The sequence below is a fragment of the Atractosteus spatula genome, chromosome 27, assembly GCF_055471065.1.
Source record: "Atractosteus spatula isolate fAtrSpa1 chromosome 27, fAtrSpa1.hap1, whole genome shotgun sequence".
Lineage (NCBI taxonomy): Eukaryota > Metazoa > Chordata > Actinopteri > Semionotiformes > Lepisosteidae > Atractosteus > Atractosteus spatula.
In genome coordinates, this window is record NC_142732.1 from 1,330,486 (window position 1) to 1,352,578 (window position 22,093).

Below are 22,093 nucleotides of genomic sequence, written 5' to 3' on the forward strand. Positions count from 1 at the left end.
ACAAAAGCACAAGGCTCACAAACGGGTTTAATCATTATTTTTTTATTTTTCTTTGCCACAATGTTTTTCATTCGCTGGAATGATCCACACTCGTAATCTCTGCAATGCTGCTATTGCTGGATCGGAAAATTACAGAGTCTAACAAATCGGGTGGAACCATCCCCCCCCACACACACACTCAGCCCCCCCCCAAAAAATAACAGGTTTAAAAAAAAATCAGAAAACATCAACAACCCTCCCCACCTCCCACTCGCTCAGATATCACAAGGCAGGTACCATTGAGGAAAAAATCTGGAGCCTTTCGACAGGGGAGAGCTGTTCTCAATGTACATTCAGTATCTAGCAGCAACACTACGTGTGCATCAGTGCTCAGAGACCTGCTGTCATTACATACCTGTAAGAACAGCAGGGCTAGGCAGCATTTAGCATCAAGCCTTCAGCTACAGAACTACAGGGTGTTTTGCCTTAGTTGAAGCCAAATGCTGCAGCCTGCCCAGAACCTATTTGGTACAATTTATGGGAGGACTTTACATTCAAATACCATCTGCCCTTCGTGACTGATCACTGATCATTAAGAACAAAATTCAGATGAATACAGGGAAAGCAAACAACAAAAGTGGCCATTAGGCCCAATGATAACCATCTATACAGAAATGTATCAAATTGGATTAACTTAAACTGGCCATACAGCTATAACATCTCCAGTAAAAAAGCAAAATCGTTCCAGAGCTGAACACACTCTGACCCTGGATTACACTGCTGCACTGACATATCGGGGATATTTTATTCTGCAAGAACAGACCATGTGGGCTGTTTACCGTCACCAGTAAATATGTTTTTTCATCCTTCAGCAACTCTGTACATGCTGGCCTCCGCTCTGTACCCCGATCAGTGTATTACAGTGAGCTTTGCATATTTTATACCGGGTCCAGTTCATAGCAGAATGGGGTCTCCAGGCCTAGATCTTTTACAGGTCACTCATCAATTTAAAACCTTGACATTTACTTCATTTAAGCATAATTTGCTTAATTGATTGATCATTTACAAGCATCCCTAATGTTTGAAAAGGTGATTTTGGTTGACGTGTAAGACTATGTGGACTGAAGTTCCACAGGACCAGGGTTGGAGACCCCTAATCTATAGCATGTCATAGCCACAACAGTATACCAAACAGGGAAAGAAAACACTGCATAGCCACCTAAACAGAGCGCGTGGACAACATAATTGCCAACTTGCCAAAATGTGTAGAACTCTATCTATGTTGGCTCTATCTGCGTGAGATATAGACTGGTGATGAAGTTGCTGGTATCCAAATAATGGCCAATCAAATCTTGTTTTTCATATTAATAATTAACTAAAGGGGGGAGATAAATCCAAGGACATGCTTTGTTTTTCATGAGCCGAGATCTCATCAGCTTCAGCTCATGACAGTATTCTTCATCAGTGATGCCTCACCCATCTTCCTCCAAAAGCTAAACCACACAGACTCTCCATTTCAGTCTAACATCCAAGACTGCCACTTGCGACAGAGGGACTAGTTCATGACTTATTGCTTTTCACTGGCATCTGGTTCTGGTCACATTTGCGTTTGTGCATTAGTAACTCTGGATCTGTGGCACTGCAGAGCCTACTAGTCTTCATTCCAGCTAAGCTCTGAATCACTCAGGTTGCTTAATTAAGGACTTTAAAGATCGCTGTATACTTGAGCTTTTAACGCCACCTATAAACCCTGCAGCTCTCCAGAGCCCGAGTGACTCCAGTTCTATTGGACCAAACAAGACAGAGGTCCCAACAGGTCACAGTTTGATTTGTTTCATGAATGGTGAAACATTGAATGCTGATAAATACAAACACAAGAAACGCTGGCAAAATGAGAACTGTGTGCAGAGAAGGGCTTCTTAAGACGTGGCCCTTCCAGTCCACTGCACACTTTTCCTACAACCAACTCCTCAATGACTTAGCTAATGATAATTAGCAGGATCCATTTAGCAATTCAAGATCTGGTTGCATTAAAGTACTGCACTGGAGAAGCCAGAGCAGTATCTCAGCCATCATGTTAACCGTCTTTCCATCTGGAGCAAGGATAATAGAGTTGTCTCCTAAAAAAAAAGCACCTCACAGAGGCCTGTGTGGGGTCAGAAATGCACAGCAAGGCATCAGGAGGTTTCCTAGGTAACAGGGGGGTAGCAGAAAGACTGGACCACAGCGCTGTCTGTGTGTGCCAGCTCCTGTACAGATCTGCTCCAGGGCAGACAGCGCTGCTGTGTGGCAACTCACGAGCACAGTACAACAGTGCAGCGCTGCAAAAACGACTCCGCTGATGGAATTCCGTCCACAAGCCACAGCTGTCCCCTGTGCACCAGCTGCAGGCTGGCTCGCTTCAGCGGGCTACAGAGCAAAGTTTACACAGGCCAATCGAGTGACCTGGAACCGGAGACGAGGGAGAAGACAAAGCACACCGACCAGAGAAATGGATCTGCTGTGTCACTGAGCTCCCAAAACGCCACTTGGGAGAGCAGGGTTGAGGTCAAAGCCCCACGGGAACGTTCCTGAAGTTACCCAGCTCCATGGGGAAAGAGAATCGTAAAGACCGCTCCTGCTGGCTTTACTAGGGGAAGAGAAAGAGCCTGCAATGCTCTTCAAAGATCCATCACCACAAACTACCGACTGAGAACAGAAGCCAAACCGTATTGTTAGAATAAACTTTCCAAAGCAGGCTCCCATGTTGCTCCATAATCCAAAATCCATCTGTACATGCTAACCACACTGGTTTGGGTACATTTGGCAAATTCCGGTTGTGCCAGTGACTGTGTTGGACGATAGCCTGTATGCACGCCGCATGAGACAAGGAGACTCCGAGAGACAAGATACTGCCCTCATCATGCAGGCTGAAGAAAGTCCGAGCTGCACTCGAAATAATACAATAGCTATAGTGAAATAAAAAGTTATCACATTGACCAGAAAGGTGGTCTGTCACCCTCTGAGCACCAACCCTTCCACCAAACAAGATGCTCGGTCATTGGTAGTGACACGGTGCACCTGTGCAAGTAAAAAATCCCGAAGCGTCGATTCTAATATTTCCTCTCCATCTTATTGGACACCTATCTATCGAACATTAAAGGAGACAACCCAGCTTTGAAATGATACTGAGTAACGAAGCACTAATCTAGGGTTAAAATGATCTGTTTTACAGGGCTTGGAAAAAGCCCACACACAACTGAAGTTAAACAGCAAGGCCACTGGAAATGTTGTGGATCAAAAGGCTGGTTAAGTCCTGTATACAGCCTTCTGAAAACTTAGAGCTGACACCCCCAGAAGATGCGTTCATTCTTCATTGAAGAGGACTTTCCCTCCTGCCTCTGCCCAAATGACAAGTAGAGGCCACGTAGGGCTCCGGGGCAATGGAGAGACGTGAGAGTGTTTCTGAAAACTACACACTCCAAGCTCAAAACGTTAAACAAAAAAAGCCCCCGGACAAAATGATACTCAAATTCTGTTAACACTGATGAATACCATCTGGAAAACTCCAAAGAAAATGAATACGTTTTTAACTGCATTTTAACACTCCTGTTACCAGAGCTTCCTTCAAGGTGAGAAAAAAAACTCGTTTCACATGTGCAGGTCTGTACAGGGGTAGACCAGTCATAAAGTGCAGACATAAGGCCTGGAGGCCTAAACAGAAGCCAGTGCTTGTCCACCCCACCCCCCCCACCCCTATTTGAAATGAGCATTCACCGCTGCATTAATCCTTTCCACGACCACCCACCCTACTTACAAACTCCTCGAGCCAGCTCTGAACTTCAAACCCACTTCAGGTGAAGACTGTCACAATGCAGAGGGCGTGGTGTGGCGTTTACTTCTCAGTAATGGTCTCTTCTCCAGCCTGGACCACTGAAATCGGCCAGCCTCAAGACAGAGGCCCGTCTTTCTCAGTGATAAGGCGGTGTGGGCCCCAAAGTGTCTTTTGCCACTAAGAAACAAAGGGCGACACGTGAACAAGACACGTGTGGAAAATCACCACACGGATCTCCACGTTGGGGCTCCCCAGAAAGCCTGGTGCACAAGCACCGTACCCAGGCCAAGCAGCCCTGGATATTCGAGAGACCGAATGCACACTGCTGTCAAGAACACGAGACATGGAAAATGCCATTTAGTCAATATCCACTTTCTAGCAATTTGCTTGCCATTTAATGTTACTAAAGTTGGTTCTTGAAGCATAAAGTGTTGTCCTAACAATCTTGGCAATCAGTCTCTTTCAAACCTAGATCATAGAATAGAATATAACTTTAATTCTTTACAGAAGAGGCTAATCCCATCTCTGTACAAATTAATATTAAAGGACAGTAGCGAACCAAGCTGTGTGATCTTAGAGGCCAGCTGCCATTGATAAGAACGCAACAACTTACAGACAGTACTCCGGCTCTTCAAATTCACACCACACCGCGCCCCTGCGTGAACGCAGCTCTGTTCTACTCCCCCCACAACATAAATACTGAACATACTGACATTTTATCAAGGCATCAGTTTAGGCCTGGAGCCCTTCCTGGAAAAGGAGGGGATCGTGGCACCAAGAAAGGAGAAAAAAAAAACGGGAACCATGGCGATTGAACGAAGAATAAAATACTTCTTAGAATGAGTGTGGCAACGTGTAAGCCATCCAACTGTTCCCACATAGGGAAAAGGAGCCCAGTAATAGAAGTAAATATATATACGGTATATATATAAAAATAAGCCTCCTAGCAAATCGTTCCAGCACACCCATAAGCTCAGGCCAGCTGTCAGCCAAGGGCCTCAAGCGCAGCACACAGAGAAGGGTGGGACTGGCGGCAGATGAAGGCCCAGGCCTGAGCAGGCCTCGTTGCCGTGGTGACAGGGCGTGCAAGGAGAGCAGGGAGTGCGACAGCGCAAGAGAAAACCGGGCCGCCGTCACGCCAGCCGGGGATCCCTCCAGAGGTGCCAGTACAGTGGTGGTGGTGGTGGTGGTGGTGGCGGGAAAGGGGGGTGTGTGTTGGCACAGTCTTTTGACAAATCAGGAAACGGGGCAGGGGAGTTTGGGGCTCAAAGCTGGGGAGAGGCTCCCCTTCCCGCCTCCCAGTTATTTTTCCACCCCAGTCAAAAAAAAAAAGGTCCCCGTCCCCCTTCTCCCCTCTCCCAGCAGTCCTCTTGCTGTAGCTCTTGGCACATGAAGAGCTCGGAGCTCTCCGGAGGATAAAGGACGGGGGTCAGCGCCAGCCAAGAGCCGAGCCCCACCTCCACTGCCCCGTCCTCCCATCACGCACTGCTTCCGCTTCACTGCGCTGCGCTCTCATTGGTCCGCAAGGCTCCAATCACACTCTGGATGTTCTCCTCTGGGACCTGGGGTGGCAAACGGGGGACAGAGGGGGAGTTCCAGGGTGAGACAGCGTGATCAGCACAGACAGACAGCACCTCCTACATCATTCATGGAGCACCTATTTCATTATTTCCTCTATTTCATTTGCCTTGCATAACAGCCGTGTACTTGTTAGCGTACCATCTCTCACCATTTCTTAATCAAGCCCACTTAGTCAAGCTAATCTTTTGCACCTGAACTGATTTAGGGTTGCTGAAACAAATGGATTGAACCGTTATGTAAATAAGATTCTTATTTATGGCTCTGAAAACCTGGCTTTTACATACTATCAGTATAGAATATAGAATAGGAAAACTTTGACCAAAGTAGCATTTGAGACTGTGATGAGCTTTACAGCTCAACATCATCTCAATGGAGAATCGTCAAATAAGAAAATAAACCATCATTTGGTCTGCATGTGGATGGCTCAAGAGACTTCACGGCATTGCTAGACCCACATTCATGCCTGTGTTGAGTCTTTATAAAGCTACAGAAAGCAATGTTTCAGCAAAGAGCACGTGACTTTTTGGTGGACTATCTCATGTGCTCAAATATCCATCATTTGAAACAAGTGGTTGTCGATTTGAAGTGCAAGTCACTTCAAAAGATTAGAAGATAAGAATGGAGATAGCTTCGTAGAAGTTACATCAAAGGGAAAAGACTCAATTCTGTTCAGTTCTGTTTTCACAGTCATTAAATGGGTTAGTTCAAGTAGGTAACTGCGTCAGCATGCGTAGGCTGGGAAGTAACAAGTAAAGTTTATTCCACACTGAAAAAAGAGAAGAAATGAAACACAACATGGAGTCTTCTTCAGGTGTAAAGGTCCTACAGACGAAACGTTGCCTTTTCCTCTCTTTTCAGCATGGAATGAGCCTTTACTTGTTCCATTAAATGGATTGTGCATTTTTTTTCTAGATTTGGTCTTGTCAATGGCAGTTTACTTTGAAGAGACAGGGAGCACAATGGAACAGGTCCCACTGGAATTGTTTCAGTCGGTGTAACAGCGACGTACTCACCAGAGCGTGGTCAAACTTGAAGGTGCTGATGTAGTAGGCTGGAATGTCTGCAGTGGCCAGCGGTTCAGATATCTGAGCCACAATACCGCACTCATCTGCAGGAGAGACAACGCATGAACGAGGAACATCACACATGCTTGCTCTGCATCTGGTAGTTATCTGGTCTTATAATTGTCTACGAATAGCAACAGTTAAACAGTATCCCTAACATAAGGTTCCCTGCATTTGCAGCTCAGTGTGTTGAGTGTCTACCGGTACTCAGGTCTATCTAAGTCCTGATCAGTGGCCTATGTCAGTCCCTTTGATAGACCAGAAAAGTATTATTAGCTGATGGTAAAAAGCCCTGTTACAACATGGAAGCATGTTTGCATAATGAATCTATGATGTACTGTAGTACTGGCCTCAGACTCATACGTCATCTAGGTATCCCCACCCTCCAGCACTAACCAAATCCCAGCGGCTGCCCTCCAATCCGGACCATCTTCCACAGCTCCCCGGAGGCACTAGTGAAGAGCACGTTATTGGGAAACCTTGACAGGAGAGGCAAGAGAGAGATGCATTACACCACAGGACAGCTCCGCCTTCGGGCCTGTGTCGGGCCCTGCTTTGGTTCTGAGCTGACATCAGATGTGGGCAGCGCCAGCACTTTTCAGTGAGCTACTGATTGAGGCAAGACCTACAAAACCAAGTGATCTGGCTTCTCATCTAAATAATTAGCTTCCTTTTCCCTAAACAGAGCAGGTTGCACAAGCGGTGCAGCTGCCTGGAAGTTTTGCACAGATGACCATTTCCCACATGGGTTCTGGTGCCGCTGTAGTTAATAATTCTCACTGTGATGTTAGTGCTATCTGAACCCATTGGTGTCCGTATTCAACTGAGGACTGTAGGCCATAGTTTTCTGTGATGCCTTCACAAAACAAACTTGGGCCATCTCTTAGACTAAGCTCTTTTGGCTAAGGATATTGCTCTCTTTAATATCCAATCAATCAGCAAGGCTCTAATTCATTGCACGTTAATTACTGGCCAGAAAGTGGATTTCTTTGATCTAACTGAAAACTTGAGACCAACTGAATGAGGTCACTCCCATTTGAAACAGTCATGTTGAAAAACTCTAGGTCATGGTTTAGTGGTCATTCATCTGCTACATGCTGGTTTAAATGTCATTTCTGCTGGGTGCTGGGTTTTTAACACCAGGGATTTTCAGACCCTGCCGGTAGTTCTTCTACTTTACCGTCTCCCAAAATCTCCTGCCAGCTTTCGATGTCAGTTTCCAAAAATACTAATTCTGCAAGAATATCACTTCTTGGCAATTTCAATACACAGTACATGCAGATTCGACCTCATGTCAACAACCCAGTCCCTGTGTGTCCATATATTGAGACTTGGTCAATTCTTGAGGAGTGGACATTTCTAACCTGCAGACATTGGACCTGGGTCATTCTGTATCAATACCTATTCTATCAATACCCAAGTAATCCACATTCTATGAAGCCAGCAGGATGCTGTCTTGAGTGTTTGTGGAGGACGCGGAGACCGATGGCTCTTCTATAGGCTAATGAATTGCGGCTGCCTACCTCTGTGTTGTCTGCTCGTCCATCACCAGCGAGACGTAACCCTCAATCAGAGAGAAGGAAAAGAAACGGATGTGTCCAGAGTCTTCGCCGGTGGCACCAAGCTCCTTTGTGCTGCAATACAATGTTGTCATTTTTGAAGGAGCCTCTATCTGTGGATTAGTGTTAAGATCAGCCTCATGGAATGTCCTGTCATATTAAACTGAGCAGCCCCTTCTCAAACCAATACAGAAATCATCTTTGCATTAGTTAAATGGTTTGGATTTTCCCCACAGCCATTCCGTAAGTGCAAACTGCCTTCTGCGTCATCTGCGGCATCAGGCCCTGACATAAAGAGGCGTTTTCGCATCTTGTTGATGTGCTGCAGCTGCAGATCCTCAGTCACACAGGAAACCCAGTGGACAAGGGGGTGCCAGTGCAATGGTCTGAGCTGCTCTCTCGATAACACAGCCTGCTACAAACCTCAGATCCCCTGAAAGCTCAGCACTGGGAATTCACCAAGGGGAGGCCCTACTGACCACTGACATTCCCCCAGAGTGGGACTTGTTTAGGATTGGGTACTTTTACCCACTTACCCACTGGAATAGAACATGACATCCATTAGCAGAGTGGCCACTGAAGGCAGGGTATCGGGGTCCAGGCTGGTGACGCAGAACATGTTGCTGGGGCTGGAGAGGGGGTGGATGATGGGCCTCTGGACTGCAGAGGAGACAGGCTTCAGGTCAGGGTCGAAAGAGGTTAGTGGGAACTGGACAGGGAACATGCCTTTCCTTAGGGCTCCAACCAGCATTATCTTCGTTCCTTTTACAGATTTGGTCTTTATGATGCACCAAAAAACTAGGCGTAGTATTCAGAGCCAACCTTGAAGAACAGGTCTGAACTGTTCATTACTTCCTGAAATATCTGCCCAGCAAGTCTCACTTCTGAACACTTGGTCATAAATTTACTGAGGGACGAGTGCCAAGAGCCGCAAGATAGATGGCAACAGTTTTCGCCTGATTGGCACCTTATCACAAACTGAAGTCTCAAGGCCAGGCTTCGTGGTAACAAGAGGAGACCTTGATAAGAGTCACTAAATTAATATGCCAGGCACACAACTAGCATCTCCTCCACTCTGGAAACTTGACACCTCAGATGACAATTCCATACAAGAGGCTGGTTAGCAAATACTTAAGGTAACATCTGACAGCACAGGCATCCCAGCTGCTAAGGCTACTAAGGCTACAGCTGCATGAAATGGCCACTTGATTATTTGAATCATGTGCCAGGTGGAATTAAAATGTTACTGGAAAGAAAGCTGGTGCACCAATTTCTTTGTGTATTAACCAAGGAATTTTTCCAATCATTTAATCAGGTTAAAATGAATGTATATGTTTTGAAGCAGCTACAATAGCAGTGTTCTATGGAATTTTTCTATTTTACACTAAATGCAGACTCTCTAGAAAATGCTTTGTAAACACATGAGCAATGTTAGAAGTCAATGAAGAGCAATAAGCTTGACAAGAGAACTCTTCCTTTAAGGTCTATGCAGTGATTTCCGAGGCTAGTGAGTTAGGAATCGATTCAAAAAGCTCCACAGCAAGTGGCTCTAGTCTTGAACAATACAGATTTAAATTTTTAATACCCAAACCCAGGGAGTATTTCAAGCTCAACAATGGAAAAACTAAAAAAGGTCACAAATGCAGACTGTTAGAGGACATGCATTCAAACTCAAAACTGACCCTCAAAACTGACCACACCTTGCTAGTTAAAGTCCTGCTGCTGCAACCAAAACAGCAGCCGAAACCAAATCAGCTCCTCTCACTTGCTTCCTTTCCTACATTCAAAGGGTACTTACGACGCGACACACAGCTGATGAAGGATGGTTGTGTACAGGCGTCTACAGACTCTAATGTACTTGTCAGGTCAGACAAGGACCTACCCATTTTGGGCTTGACAAAGCCATTGGTGACCCCCAGACTGTTGGCTGCCACAGTCTCCCCATTGACCACCCTGAGCAGAGTGAACTCGGAGGACAGGGTGTGCATGACCAGGGGCAGGTCCCGCTCTCGAACCTGCGGAAGACAGACAGACACTGTGAGGTCATCACTTTCTTTTGGCCTCAGCCCTGTTTACTTCTAAGCTACTGTTTTTCAATTCCTGGCCTGTGGGCCCATGAACAGCCCCATGTCAATCATCCCTTTGACAAGAAATGACGCTGCTTTGAGTGGAAGCTCCGGACAGATTCGAGTTGAAGTCGAATGGTGAACTAGACTGCGTGCCACCAGTCTGTGTAAAAGACTGTTCTGTACAAGAAACAGGCTGCACGGTGACAAACTGGTTAGTATTGCTGCCTTGCAGAACTGTAGTGCTGTCTGTGTGGAGTTTGTAAGTTCTCCTCGTGTTAGCATGTATTTTCTTTGGGTGCTCCAGTTTCCTCTCACAGTCCTGTGACATGGCATTTTAACTGATTTCTAGAAAAATCAGCCCTGGTTTGAGTGTGTCTGTTTCTGCCCTGCAATGGCCTGGTGTACCATCCAGGGTGTGCCCTGCCTGTGCACGCTGCCTGCTGGGACAGGCTCTGGCTCCCCCATGACCCAGAACTTGAAGAAGTGGTGAGAAAATGGATGGATGTAAATGGAACTTGATTTGAAATCCCTTCTCGCAGAACACACGACAATAAAATCAACAAATAATGTCAAAAGTTTAATTTTATTTAGGGGCCTAAATCTTAATCAGAGTTTAGGATAAGCTCCACAGTTTGCAACTCCCAACAGCCCCCCAGTCTGAGAGTCCTCCAAGTCATTTCTCTAAATAACCTCTGCAGGTTATTTCCTCATCTGTTTCTAAAAAGCCTGCTCGGGACTTGTTCTATGGCCAGAAGCAGCTGGCCTGGAGTATTAACACAGCCATGAAAGTTACAGCAAATTCCAGCAAGAATTAACGACTGATCCGGGGCTGATCCGCCTTATGTAAGCACATCAACTGAACATTTTGTTTTCAATTCTAGGCTCTTTCTACAGTTTGCATCCCCTCCCTCTGTGGACTGACAGTGGCTGAAGTGGGACAATCTGAACAGAACAGTCACATGCCTGACCAGTGGGTTCGTGTGGGGAAGGAAGACTGTCAGTCAGGCCAGGCTTCAACAATATATAAAGCTTTCACCACATACACCCACTAATAGGTAGGCGGTATCAGCGATAGGGGGTGATCGGGGTTTCAAAAGCTTTCAACCCCTATCACATACTTTTGAAAAACAAAGATTTTAAATTAAAATTAGAATTAAAAAATGCAAATATTCCCAATTTTCTCAAAATTATAACAATTAAAGGTTTAGAAATTTGCCTTTAGGATTCGCCTGTGCCTTTTACCATCCAGTCTTGCCCCACACCTCACGAGCTTCCCGGATCCTGCTGACGGAGAGGCTCCAGCTGGGTTGGTACCGACTGGCAGAAGTGCCGTGTTGGACTCATGGGCACCAATGCCAGACGTATCGGTCAGCACTTTGAGAAGACTTTGATCTGTCCACAAAACCAGGCGAATTTATCTCACATGTGGGCAGTATCACTAACATGTTCCGTCACAAACTCCACACGAGATTTGAGATGATTCTTGTTCAGTAATGGCTTCTTGCTTGTTACTCATACAGGCCAGTGTTGTGTGGGGACCAGGACCGTGTCGATGCACAGTTTTACACGTGTTTCAAAGACAATGTTGGTTTCACAGCTGCATCTCTAACCAGTTTCCTGCTTGTCCAGCTGCTCAGTTTAAAAAAAGCCGGCTTAATCTCATTAGGACATCCCACGTCTTTCTGATGGACCTTGCTGTAATCAAGACAATCGAGACCTTGGAGTTTTCTTGTAAGCTCTCTCTTATCTGTGCCTCACAACCGCATTACCACTGAAGGTTTATTCCAAAGCTCCTTAGGTCTTCATGGTTGGTTTGTCATAACACTGTGTAAGTTGTGATTTATTAAACACCCATCTGTGTGGCCTTGCAGAAACAGATGCATTTGTGCGAATGTTACACCTCCTTGATCACCCACACACAGCCTACACTAATTTTTTCAAGCTAATCTTTTGCACCTGAACTGATTCAGGGTTGCTGAAATAATTGGAATGAATATTTATACAATTAGGAATCATATTTAAGTCTTTGAAAATACGACATTTGCATACTATCAGCATTCTTTCATCTTTATGAGTCTGGAGTCGATTATACATCCATCCATTTTCTGACAGCTTTATCCAATTCAAATTCAAAAGTCAAAGTGAGCCAAAACCAATCCCAGGAAGCAAAAGGCACAGGGTGGGATACACCCTGGACAGGACGCCAGTCGATCAGAGGGCACACACTGACACATACACACACACCAGGAGTAATTTACCCAGAAGCCAATTAACCCACCACTATTCTTTGAACTCTGTGCCCTGGGCTTCCTCTAGATGCACCAGTTTCCTCTCAGAGAGAGCATTCCAACGCCATACAGACAGCACCCCAGGAATCGAACCCAGGGCCCCCGTGCTGCAAGGCAGCAATGTTAACCACTGCGCCACTGTCCCGCCAGGAGTAGATTATGTAGCTCTGTAAACGCTGGAAGAGGTAAACACTTTTACAAGGCACTGTATGCACTCACATTCTCAGAATATAGTAACTAGTATGGATTACCCAACAGTGTGCACTCCTCCTGCACATTAATAAGAGCAGTAAAGTTCTGGATTTGGTACCATCGTAATGCAGAGTTCATCTGTTACATATCCATTCACCCCGGCTGTTTATGACACAAGTGCTGGCACAGGGTGACCAGTCCGCGCACTGAGAGGCATGGTGGCGGCGTGCTCACCAGTATGAAGTCCGTCTGGTAGGTGGACAGCATGAACACGGAGATGTTGTGGTCGGCCAGGGGTGCGATCACCGACTTAGCGATTTTGGTGACTCCGATTGGCTGGGAGCTCGAGGCGCTGCCTCCCCCAGAGACCACGTTCAGCGCCACCCATGTGGCCTCGGCCACGCTGAGGAACTCGGACTGGGGCAGCTCTGGAAAGAGGAAGGGCACTTTAGCGTCCACCACGCTGGCACCTGGAGAGACCACAGGGTCCTGCCCTGATGGCCGCTGATGGCCTGTAGAGACTGGGGCTTTCCGGGCCAGGGCTGCCACCAGGCTGGAACACAAAAGCTCCCCACAGAAGGATGCCTGGAGTTTGCCGACTCCTGAACCTTCGCACCAACATTAATATTAACCTGGTGGTGCAGTTTTTCACTGAATAAGACACATTAAATCAGAATTTCTTACCTTTATTTACACAGTGTAATGTCCCACCTATGCATTTTTAGGCCACAAAATGCATTACTTTGGCAAGGGTGTGTAGACTTTCTCTGGGAGCCGTACATCATTAACACATCTGATTTTAAGCCATGGTTTCTGAACATCTGAACTCGACGATATCCCTGAGCTTTCTCCACTATTTTCATGAAAAAACTGCACCGGTTGAAGAGCATCCTGTCTTTTAACAGACTAACCCCCCCTCATAAAAAAAGTGTGGAAATGTTACACACACAATTTAATAACTAGAACTGAGACAGGCTGCTTGTTACTGTGTTTACCAGCGTTTACCAGCCCTGGTATGTTTCAGTATAAGCTAAGAGTTTCTCCTTATTACGTAAATGATTCCCAGGAAAAAAAAAATTAAGCTTCCTGGCTGCTCAATGTACCTGCACCTGTTTTGCAACACAGGGCTTCCTAGTAGTCATGGTGACCAATGAGGGTCCCCTGGCAACCGACCTGTAATGGCAGTGATTCACTCACCCACAGCGCTAAAGCTCTTAACTCAGAGCCCCTGCAGTGACAGCAGGGGTACTGGGCAGTGTGGCCTTCTGTTGACACACTGGATAATGTACTGGGGGTGTTGGGCTGCGTGACTTAAACAGAGACACTGACCAGACGGTGAAACGTCCTAAGGCATTAAGTCCCTTGTTAGAGTTTACTTTGGCAGTTGGAGCTGAAGGACTACAGGCGACAAGGTCTAGTGAATAAATCTGAGACGATTGAGGCTTGAGGCTGAGCTGTGTGCTGAGTAAGGGAGGGGAGACCGAGGCAGAGCAGTCCAGTTCCTCACACAGGAGGCTGTACGTGACGGCCGCCGATGGGGAGGCATGGGGTCTACTATTTAGAGCTGAGGAAACCAGGAGGGAGGCAATGAGGAGGCCTGAGCTCAGCCACATGAGCAGCTGGACAAACAAGACCAGAACAGTAGATTCCGGAATACATCAATCTGGTCACAAACCTCTTAAAGCAACAGATGACCTCTCCAGGTCACATGACAAAAGGAACAACTTCCAAGGAAAAACATTCTATTTCCAGCATGAGTTTAACCTAAATAGGAGTGAAGAACATAAATATGGGAGACATCTTGTTCCTTTTGATAAGTGTAAGATAAACACTTACCTTTATATCCCTCCTCATCCACAATAATGGTGTAGTCTTCTGGAGTCTCCGTCAAGCTGAAGAATTTACATCTGCAACAGAGAGAAGGGAAGTGCTGTCAGTACAGGAACAGTGACACAAACTTTCCTTAAACCATGTTGGGAATGAAGAGATGTCAGAGTATTGTGTTAGGTACTAGATCACTGTATGGCCACAATAAAATTAAAATTCCTCAAGATTGTTCTGACTGTGCCACAGCAACCTCTCCAAAACGTTGTTTCTGTAACGGACATAGGTCTCTAAAAGGAGCTGAAGTGAATATTCTGGGCTGAATTAAAAGCAGGTGATGCACTACAGAGAACTGTTTGGGGTGTCTTTCAAATCACAACACACATCACGTCAAGCGATGTCACTGGTGACCATTTAGCTTCTCTTGGTCACCCAAATGTAGCTCGACTCCACAGGGAAAAGCTTGAATGGGCTCCAGCATGTCTGTGAGCAGCAAACAGAAATAAAGAGCCTATTCTCTCCAGACACACACACACCCCAAGAGAACACAAACCGATTCTGAACACAGAACAAAGGCTGCACCTTCACTTTTGACACACATAAAGCTCAATCTTTATTCCGTGTCATTGGGGAAGAACCGTACGATGCTCTTTGTAGGCAAAATGTAAAAAGCTGAACAAGAAAGAAAAGGAAATCCTGTGCTGCTGCACGGCAACTAAACCAACACTCTGTGAAGACGCACTGGAGTAGAGCCACAGGCCAGCAGCTCCAGCAGCGCACGGCGCATCCAGCATGAATTTCAGAGTGAAGGTCACTGATTGCTTTTTTTTTTTAAACCCACCGACAATTCTCTCTCGGTACAAGGTGAACTACAGCTCAGAAAACTCATCACTGTGACACATGCCCTTGCTCTGGCCCGCTTTACACTGCCAGCTGTCACCACTGCTCCCTCGGCCCCTGCCCCTGCCCCTGCCCCTGCCCCTGCCCCTCGCGGGATGTGCGCCAATGGGTGTCCACAGCACTAACCAGGAGGACTTCGAGGGCCCTGGATCTGAGGCAGGGCGAGACCAGTGTCGCTCAGCTTTTTACTGCCAGTGGAGAAACTGATAAAACCTCCACAGCACAGCACTTTGACCCTTTTCAGGGTTTACGAGCTGTAGGCAAACTGGTAAGTTAATGGGGGTTCGGGATACTTTAAGCTCCTTATTTTGAGAAAACTGGCACAGGGGGGTGTGCTGTGGAGTTTTTGTGCTTCACCACCTGAAAGGGGGCACAAGAGCCTGGAGTCTGTGAAACCCCAACTGGACCACACTGCTCTGCACTGGGGGTCTTAGAACAGACCTTGAAGGATCTTTTGGACTGACAGCTCACAGTACATCAGTATTAAGATCAGGTGCTTTGTTTTGGGGGGGAGCAAAATGAAAGACAGGGCTTCTCAGCCATTTAACTGTGTTCCCAAATTCTGAAATGCCTTCCACACATTTCTGCTAAAAAAATGAAAGAGGATTTAGAAAAATCAGAAAAAAAGGCAGTTGCAGTGTAATGGTTTATCTTAGGGGGACCCCAAAAAACAGTCTCTACCCCCTGAACTGCTTCATGAAATGACACCCATGGATTAACATTGCTTCCAAAAAAACACCGCAGAGAGAAATAGGACAGAAAAATATTTCAGTATTTCTCATTTCGATGGGGCAGCTCTTTAACCTCGCCTACCTGTTCTTTCCCCCTAGAAAGCACTTCTTAATCCAGCCTGGCTTGAATTTCTGCCACGATTTATCTTCAAAAACAAGAACCGCTTTTATTTTCTTATCAAGAGGCGATTGCAAAACAGCTTCTTGCACAACACTGCCCGCCCCCCCACATCGACTTGTGAAAGACAAGTCCCATCTGCCCCGGAGGTAAATATAGCGCCTGGAATGCGCGGAAAAACTAAACCAGCAGCCATGATGCTCCCTGCCCACCATGTCCACAGAACCAGCACTTGGTAACCGAGAAACCAACATGAAAATGGAGCAGTGCTTGAAATAGAGGGACTGCAGAAATCAATGCAGCCATTCGTCACGGAGCGAGGAGCGCTCCGTCTTGCCCAATGGCGGGCTGTGCTCGAGCTTGACGTATCCCTCTGCCAGACCGTTGGAGCTCGCCTGGGGCTCTCTCTTGCCAAGCTCGTTACTGGTAGAAAAGTTGATCCATCAACCCATTTTCCGCTTCTTCGTAAAGAACTGAAAAACTGTCCAGCACTTTGAGCCACTTCTGGTTTTACCAGCTACCAGCTCCTTAATGCAAGCAAACACCATAGTGGACGTGCGACACTTAAGATTACTTAAGTCTGCATTCAGTAGATCAGGCTTGGGGAAAAAGTTTTACCGGATCATAAATATTCGTTTTCATCAGCACAAACTGCAAAAGAGCCTCCATGTGCTACCGGAAAGGAACACGGCCGTAACAAGAGCTCATTGTTACATCCCTCCTTGTCCTGCGTCATCTAAACTGCCGATCAGTGGCCTGGAGAAAAAGGTGGTCTTAAGCATCACTCTTTCTCTCAAAAGGCTTGCAAAATGCTTCAGACTTTATAAAGAAAATCCATCCCTCCCTTATACTCCTCTTAAATGCTAGAGCTACTGATACACCTCAAAAGCACAACTCCACAGGTACCGGAGTTCTCTCCTCCAGAAGATGGCTGCGTTTCTCCTGTAGTGTATTCCTCAGACACCTCTACACTGGCTGTGCAAGGCGAAAAAAGCAGATCGCTGTGCCATTATATTCTAATAGACTTTCCAGGGCCACCCCCGCGTGCTCAGAAGTTTTTCCCCTTGTGTGCATTCTACACCACCGCGAGACACTTCGCAGGCAGCTACTGGGGCAGTACAGGTCAGTACTCTGCCAACAGCATGTGGCGGTATTTGCTGAAAACAATAAACCTTCTCTCTCCCTACAAACCAGTTATGCAACCCTTGTGAAATGCTGAAGTCATAAAGGTAATCCTTGAGAAAAACAACAAAAGAAAGAACCGACTGGTCTGGTGGGATGGGGGAAATACTTTAATGCCCAGGTGAGATGCCTGACGCATACGTGTGCCACCATATTAAAAGAAACCACCTGCTTTTCTAGATGTGATTCGCTGAGTGCTCAAAAATCAAACTGTGCCCGATAGATCAAACATAAAGAAGAAAATGAGTATTTGTATCTCTTTTAAGGAAATTAAAATAAATAGCAATGGTAAACGCAATTGTGTCAGTACAAGCCAAATATGCTGTAATACACTACGTATGTGCTATATGTCATGACTATTTTGTAACAAATTATGCCTGTGTAACAGACGTGATATGTAATGTTTTGTGATGTATTCAGATGTATAGAAGGGCTGCTTGTCCATAACAAAAAGGTCCCTAGGGGACAGTAAAGTTTCTTAGCTTACAATCATGGAACCTCTGAGACACAGGGACATTTCTAATTATCAGTGACTTTAATAACAGTCCAATTTAGGTTGTTAAGAGCTGAGCTGGAACGCAAACCAGCAGACACACTCGATCTTCAGGACCAGGACAGATCTTTCCTGTAAGAAATCATCCCACTACTGGTAAAAAGAGAGGATATTAGCGTTTTTTCCAATGTTTAAGAAAACAAAGAAAGAAGCAAATGAAGACACCACAAAGAAAACCTGTATCTAGCACTGTAAACAATTCCAAGAAACGTGGAAAAGTTATTAAGTAAATAAATTGTATTATCATCAACTTGTATAGTACCACACGCATTTAAACCACAGACAAGGTCCGATCAAAAATGCCAGTTTCTACATCCTGCTGGAGCTGGGAGACAAGACTCCTTGGTTTCTACCTCAGGTGGCCAACAGTGGGAGCTACAATCCCAGGAGACTTGAAACATTCTGGGTGCTGCGTTAATAATCCCCTAATTTAGCACTGGCACTCGAAAAAGACCCCCCTTTGTTCAAACAGAGTGCGAGCCTTGGAATGGAAAACACCAGCAACAACAAAACCAACAAAATGAAAAACCTGTTTGGTTAAACTACACAAAAATTGGAAAATCATCAGTCTCAAATAGCAGTAAATGTTTCTTTGAATTGCTGCCCAGCTACAGAAAGCAAGGTGTTTTGTTCTCTGTCCGCAAGACCCAACTGACAAGGGGACTGGATCTCCGCTGAAGTTTCCTTTCAATCGTATTCTCACCACTTTATCCAATTCAGGGCTGCGGGGGAGCTGGAGCCTATCCCGACAAGCACTGGGGGCAAGGCAGGATACACCCTGGATGCAACGCCAGTCCATCTCAGAGCAGACACACTCACACCAGGTCCAGTTTTCCAGTGTTTGTGCCTGCTCCACTCTGTGCCTAATATTATGCCCCAACAACACTCCTGCGACGTCGAAGCGGTGCATTCCCACGTGAGGGTTACTGGGCAGCTCTGGGGCCCGTTCCCCGAGTCTGCCATTTCCTCCTGGAGGAAAAAGACAGGAGCCGGCAGGCGTGAGACCCACAAGCACAGCGGTCAGCCCAGGCTGTAAACCTCAGCCACAGCTCCCAAAAATCCCCTGTCCGGGTTTAGGACAGAGGTGGCATGGTTATTACCTAGTCCTGCGAGTGCTCTCTGCCTTTCCTGCTCCTTCACTGGGCTGACGGCTTTGATGTTTTCCTTGGGCTACAAACAGGAAGCTGAACTGTGAACTGCGTGAAAGAGCTCACAAGGCTTTGGGCCCGATCAACACTTCTACACAAACTAACCTTAAGAGATCTCTGCTTATCAGCCGCCTGAACATCACTCTCTCACCCTGCCGCCACACTGGAGCTCAGGGTCGTGGGTCAAAGGTCACAGGGACGAGTGTTCCAGAACAAGCAGCACCTTCACCAAGATGGTGGGCCTGGGCTACACACTGACTTTGGAGCAACACTGCCAAAGGCAGGGTAGACTCTGCCCCCAGGGCATTTCATTTACTTATCACAGGGCTGTCTTCTTCACCCATCACTCTCCTCAAGCAGAGGTTAGCAGAAATGGATCAGAGTACTTCCTACACCTGCTCTCTCCTCCATAAAAACTAAAAATCACTGTCGAGGTGATCTGGCTACTCTATATAAAAAAGAAACAGAAACTTAACGAGTACAGACGTCGTGGGCTTCCAAGGCAGGAGTCGGAAATGAAGTGGAGTCCGTAAAAAGTGAACTGTTCTACTGAACCGCATCAATCACGGGCGGCTCTCTCTGGTCAGCACTGCCACTGGAGCCAACGAGACGCTACAGAGATTTTTACAAGTCCAGGCATCATAAAGAGGCTTCGTTTATGTCATTTTCGCTGTAATTTTACTGGCTGTTCTTGGAGAACAAGCGCGGAATCAGCTGGTCTTCCTCGGGGCAAAGATTCCCCCCCCCCCAGCTGTGTGTTAAATAACCAGATAATGAAAAGTTTTTGCAAAGTCAGAAAATAGGAGATGGAGGGCTGGAAGGCGAGGAGCTGCCTGACCCATTCGCGACACGACCCGAACCCCCGACCCGGTTCGGTGCTGCGCAGGACGGAGACCCCACAGACCCCCCCCCCCCTGCACCCCCGATGTGCAACTCGAGCGTCACTTCTCGGCGAGCAGCTCCGCAGACGCGCAGCGGCAGTGCAGGTTAAAACTGCCCCTAATTCCTGCCCAAGCCTTTCCAGGATCGCACACAAGGAAAAGCACAAAAAACCACAACAACAACAACATCATCATCATCACGACTGTCAGCTACAGCACGTCCACCCCCCTCCACCCCTGATGTTAAAAAAAGCCCCATGCGAACGCAGGAAGGTAATATTTTAAATGACATTTTCTCTTCATAAAGGCAGGGAAGCGGCGAGGAGAAAGGGCTGCACTTTTGGGGAGCTCCCATTCTCTGCGTTTTTACAGACCGCACGAATCGGCGCAATTACATAAAGAACTTTGTGGGAATTAAAAAAGCAGCTATAGGTCAGTCTATAATAGTGGCTGCACGCCTTGAGCAATGCTTTTTTTTTAAATTTCCTACAAGAGAGGCGATTGCTCTATACTTTGCCATAGCGTGGATATGACCCCTTCGGTGATGTATTTAATTACTGCGGACAGCTTTGTTCACACTTACCTAGTTTTAGAAGGCAAAAAGGCGAGTTTGATCAGTCCGTACGTGCAGAGCTGAATGCCTTCTTTTGCTATGCTCGCTACTTTCAGACTGTGCTCCAAAATATGCAACTCCATCTTTTCTGTCTTATTTGTGGATCATCTGGGAGGCAAAAAAAAAAAATAAGGAACGGTCTTCTTATCGTTTCTTTCCCTCTCCCCCACAAAAACACCCCTCGCAAACGCTGCCGCGAAACCAGGAGCCCCTTTTCTTGGACAGAAATAAAAAAAAGCAACACTAAAAAAAAATAATACCGCTCGCCCCCCTCCCCAAAAAAACAACCTTGTGACGGTGCAGCCTGGAAATGAAAAGAAAAGAGGAAAAAAAAAAGTTGTCCGTTTCCAGAAAAGGGGGAGAGAATGGAGCGGAGAGAAATGAAAGAAAGCAGAATGAGATACAAACGGGGGAAAGAGGGGAGAAAAACGAGAGAGACGGACTGACGGTGCCCGTCTTCACTCTCTCCGGCGGAGCTCGGAATAACCCAGCTGCTGAAACAAACAACTTGCCACTCAAGACCGGGGGGGCGGGGCCCCGCCGTGGCCTCATGCCCGGGGGCATGCTGGGAGTTGTAGTTTTCGCGGCGTTCCAGGAAAAACGGGACGAACGCTGCTGCAGCGCTGTCTTCATCCACTGCAATCCGATCAAGTGCATCAGATTTGATCTGCCCGCTCGTCGTCTCCCCGACCCTACCATAAACACGCGCAGCTTGCATCCGAATTAAAAAAAATGCTTGTTATGAGGTTTTTTGTGTGTGTGTGTGGAAACGGAAAGCGGATTGATAACGCAAATATGCGCACTGTCAGTCGGAAGGCTTAGCTCTGTTCTGAGACATCTTGTTAAATTCGCGTCTTGGCGGGAGTGCCAGGCTGCCTTGCAGGGCAGTGTCAGAGGTTCACAAACGTGGGCTTCGCCGAGGCCGTGTGCATGTAGTTAAGACACCACCCGTGTTGTTTTCTTTATCATTCGCGATGATTAAAACAGGTGTGGATGATTGCTCAAGCGCGAAGACCTTAGTCTGCAGATCCACAAAACAGTGTTTTACATATTGAATGCCAGAATGGAGCAACCTGTGCACAGTACCTGGCTCGAAGTTCCTAGAGCACCATCTGCAGCAGAGACTCGTATGAGCCCAGAGCCCCACGCACTCCTCTAGGACCGTCCAGACTGGACTGGTCTGGACTGCTACTGCCCCGGGGAACTATGACATCTGTAAACAGATTGTGTGGACACTCGAGAATGGCAAGTTAACTCCCCCCATGTTATCTGTTCTGTGCAAACGCAATGCAGGTTACCAACATAAATGGTTAATCCATCTGGAAAACACTCAACAAATGTCTGGAAACAACAACAGCAACGCAGCTCTGATAGAAAAGGATTAATTCCTGAGAATTACTTGGGTTAGCAAAGGGAAAAGTGAAGAAGTCTGATATGCACCATCTGAATTTGGATGAACAAATGTCCATGATGCTCTGTTTCCTAAACAAATCCCATTTGCTAAAGGTCGACTTTAGTTGGAACTGTACTGGTGCCAAGCGAATCGCTTTGAAAACCTGCCATCAGGTGCTCTCATCATCTCTCTGTGGTTACAGAG

At 46.6% G+C, this 22,093-nt stretch overlaps 1 protein-coding gene across 1 annotated transcript; it reads right to left on the reverse strand.

Moving 5' to 3' along the window:
• Window positions 1-26: 26 nt before the first annotated feature.
• castor2 (cytosolic arginine sensor for mTORC1 subunit 2) lies at window positions 27-21,019 on the reverse strand. Its single transcript, XM_088906864.1, has 9 exons — window positions 20,467-21,019; window positions 14,383-14,453; window positions 12,781-12,974; window positions 9,880-10,012; window positions 8,534-8,657; window positions 7,962-8,072; window positions 6,835-6,917; window positions 6,388-6,482; window positions 27-5,355 (listed from the first exon to the last, which is right to left on the reverse strand). Exons 1-9 carry the CDS (start codon window positions 20,577-20,579, stop codon window positions 5,290-5,292), a joined length of 990 nt encoding a protein of 329 aa, XP_088762990.1. The 5' UTR covers window positions 20,580-21,019; the 3' UTR covers window positions 27-5,289.
• Window positions 21,020-22,093: the final 1,074 nt, after the last annotated feature.

Excerpts from the sequence above, each read along its gene's own strand:
- castor2 (XM_088906864.1), bottom strand. The coding sequence starts at position 20,579 with ATGGAGTTGCATATTTTGGAGCACAGTCTGAAAGTAGCGAGCATAGCA. Across the intron at positions 14,454-20,466 it reads TTTTTGCCTTCTAAAACTAG|ATGTAAATTCTTCAGCTTGA; the intron begins GTAAGTGTGAAC and ends TCTCTGTTGCAG. Across the intron at positions 8,073-8,533 it reads GTCATGTTCTATTCCAGTGG|CACAAAGGAGCTTGGTGCCA; the intron begins GTAAGTGGGTAA and ends ATTGTATTGCAG.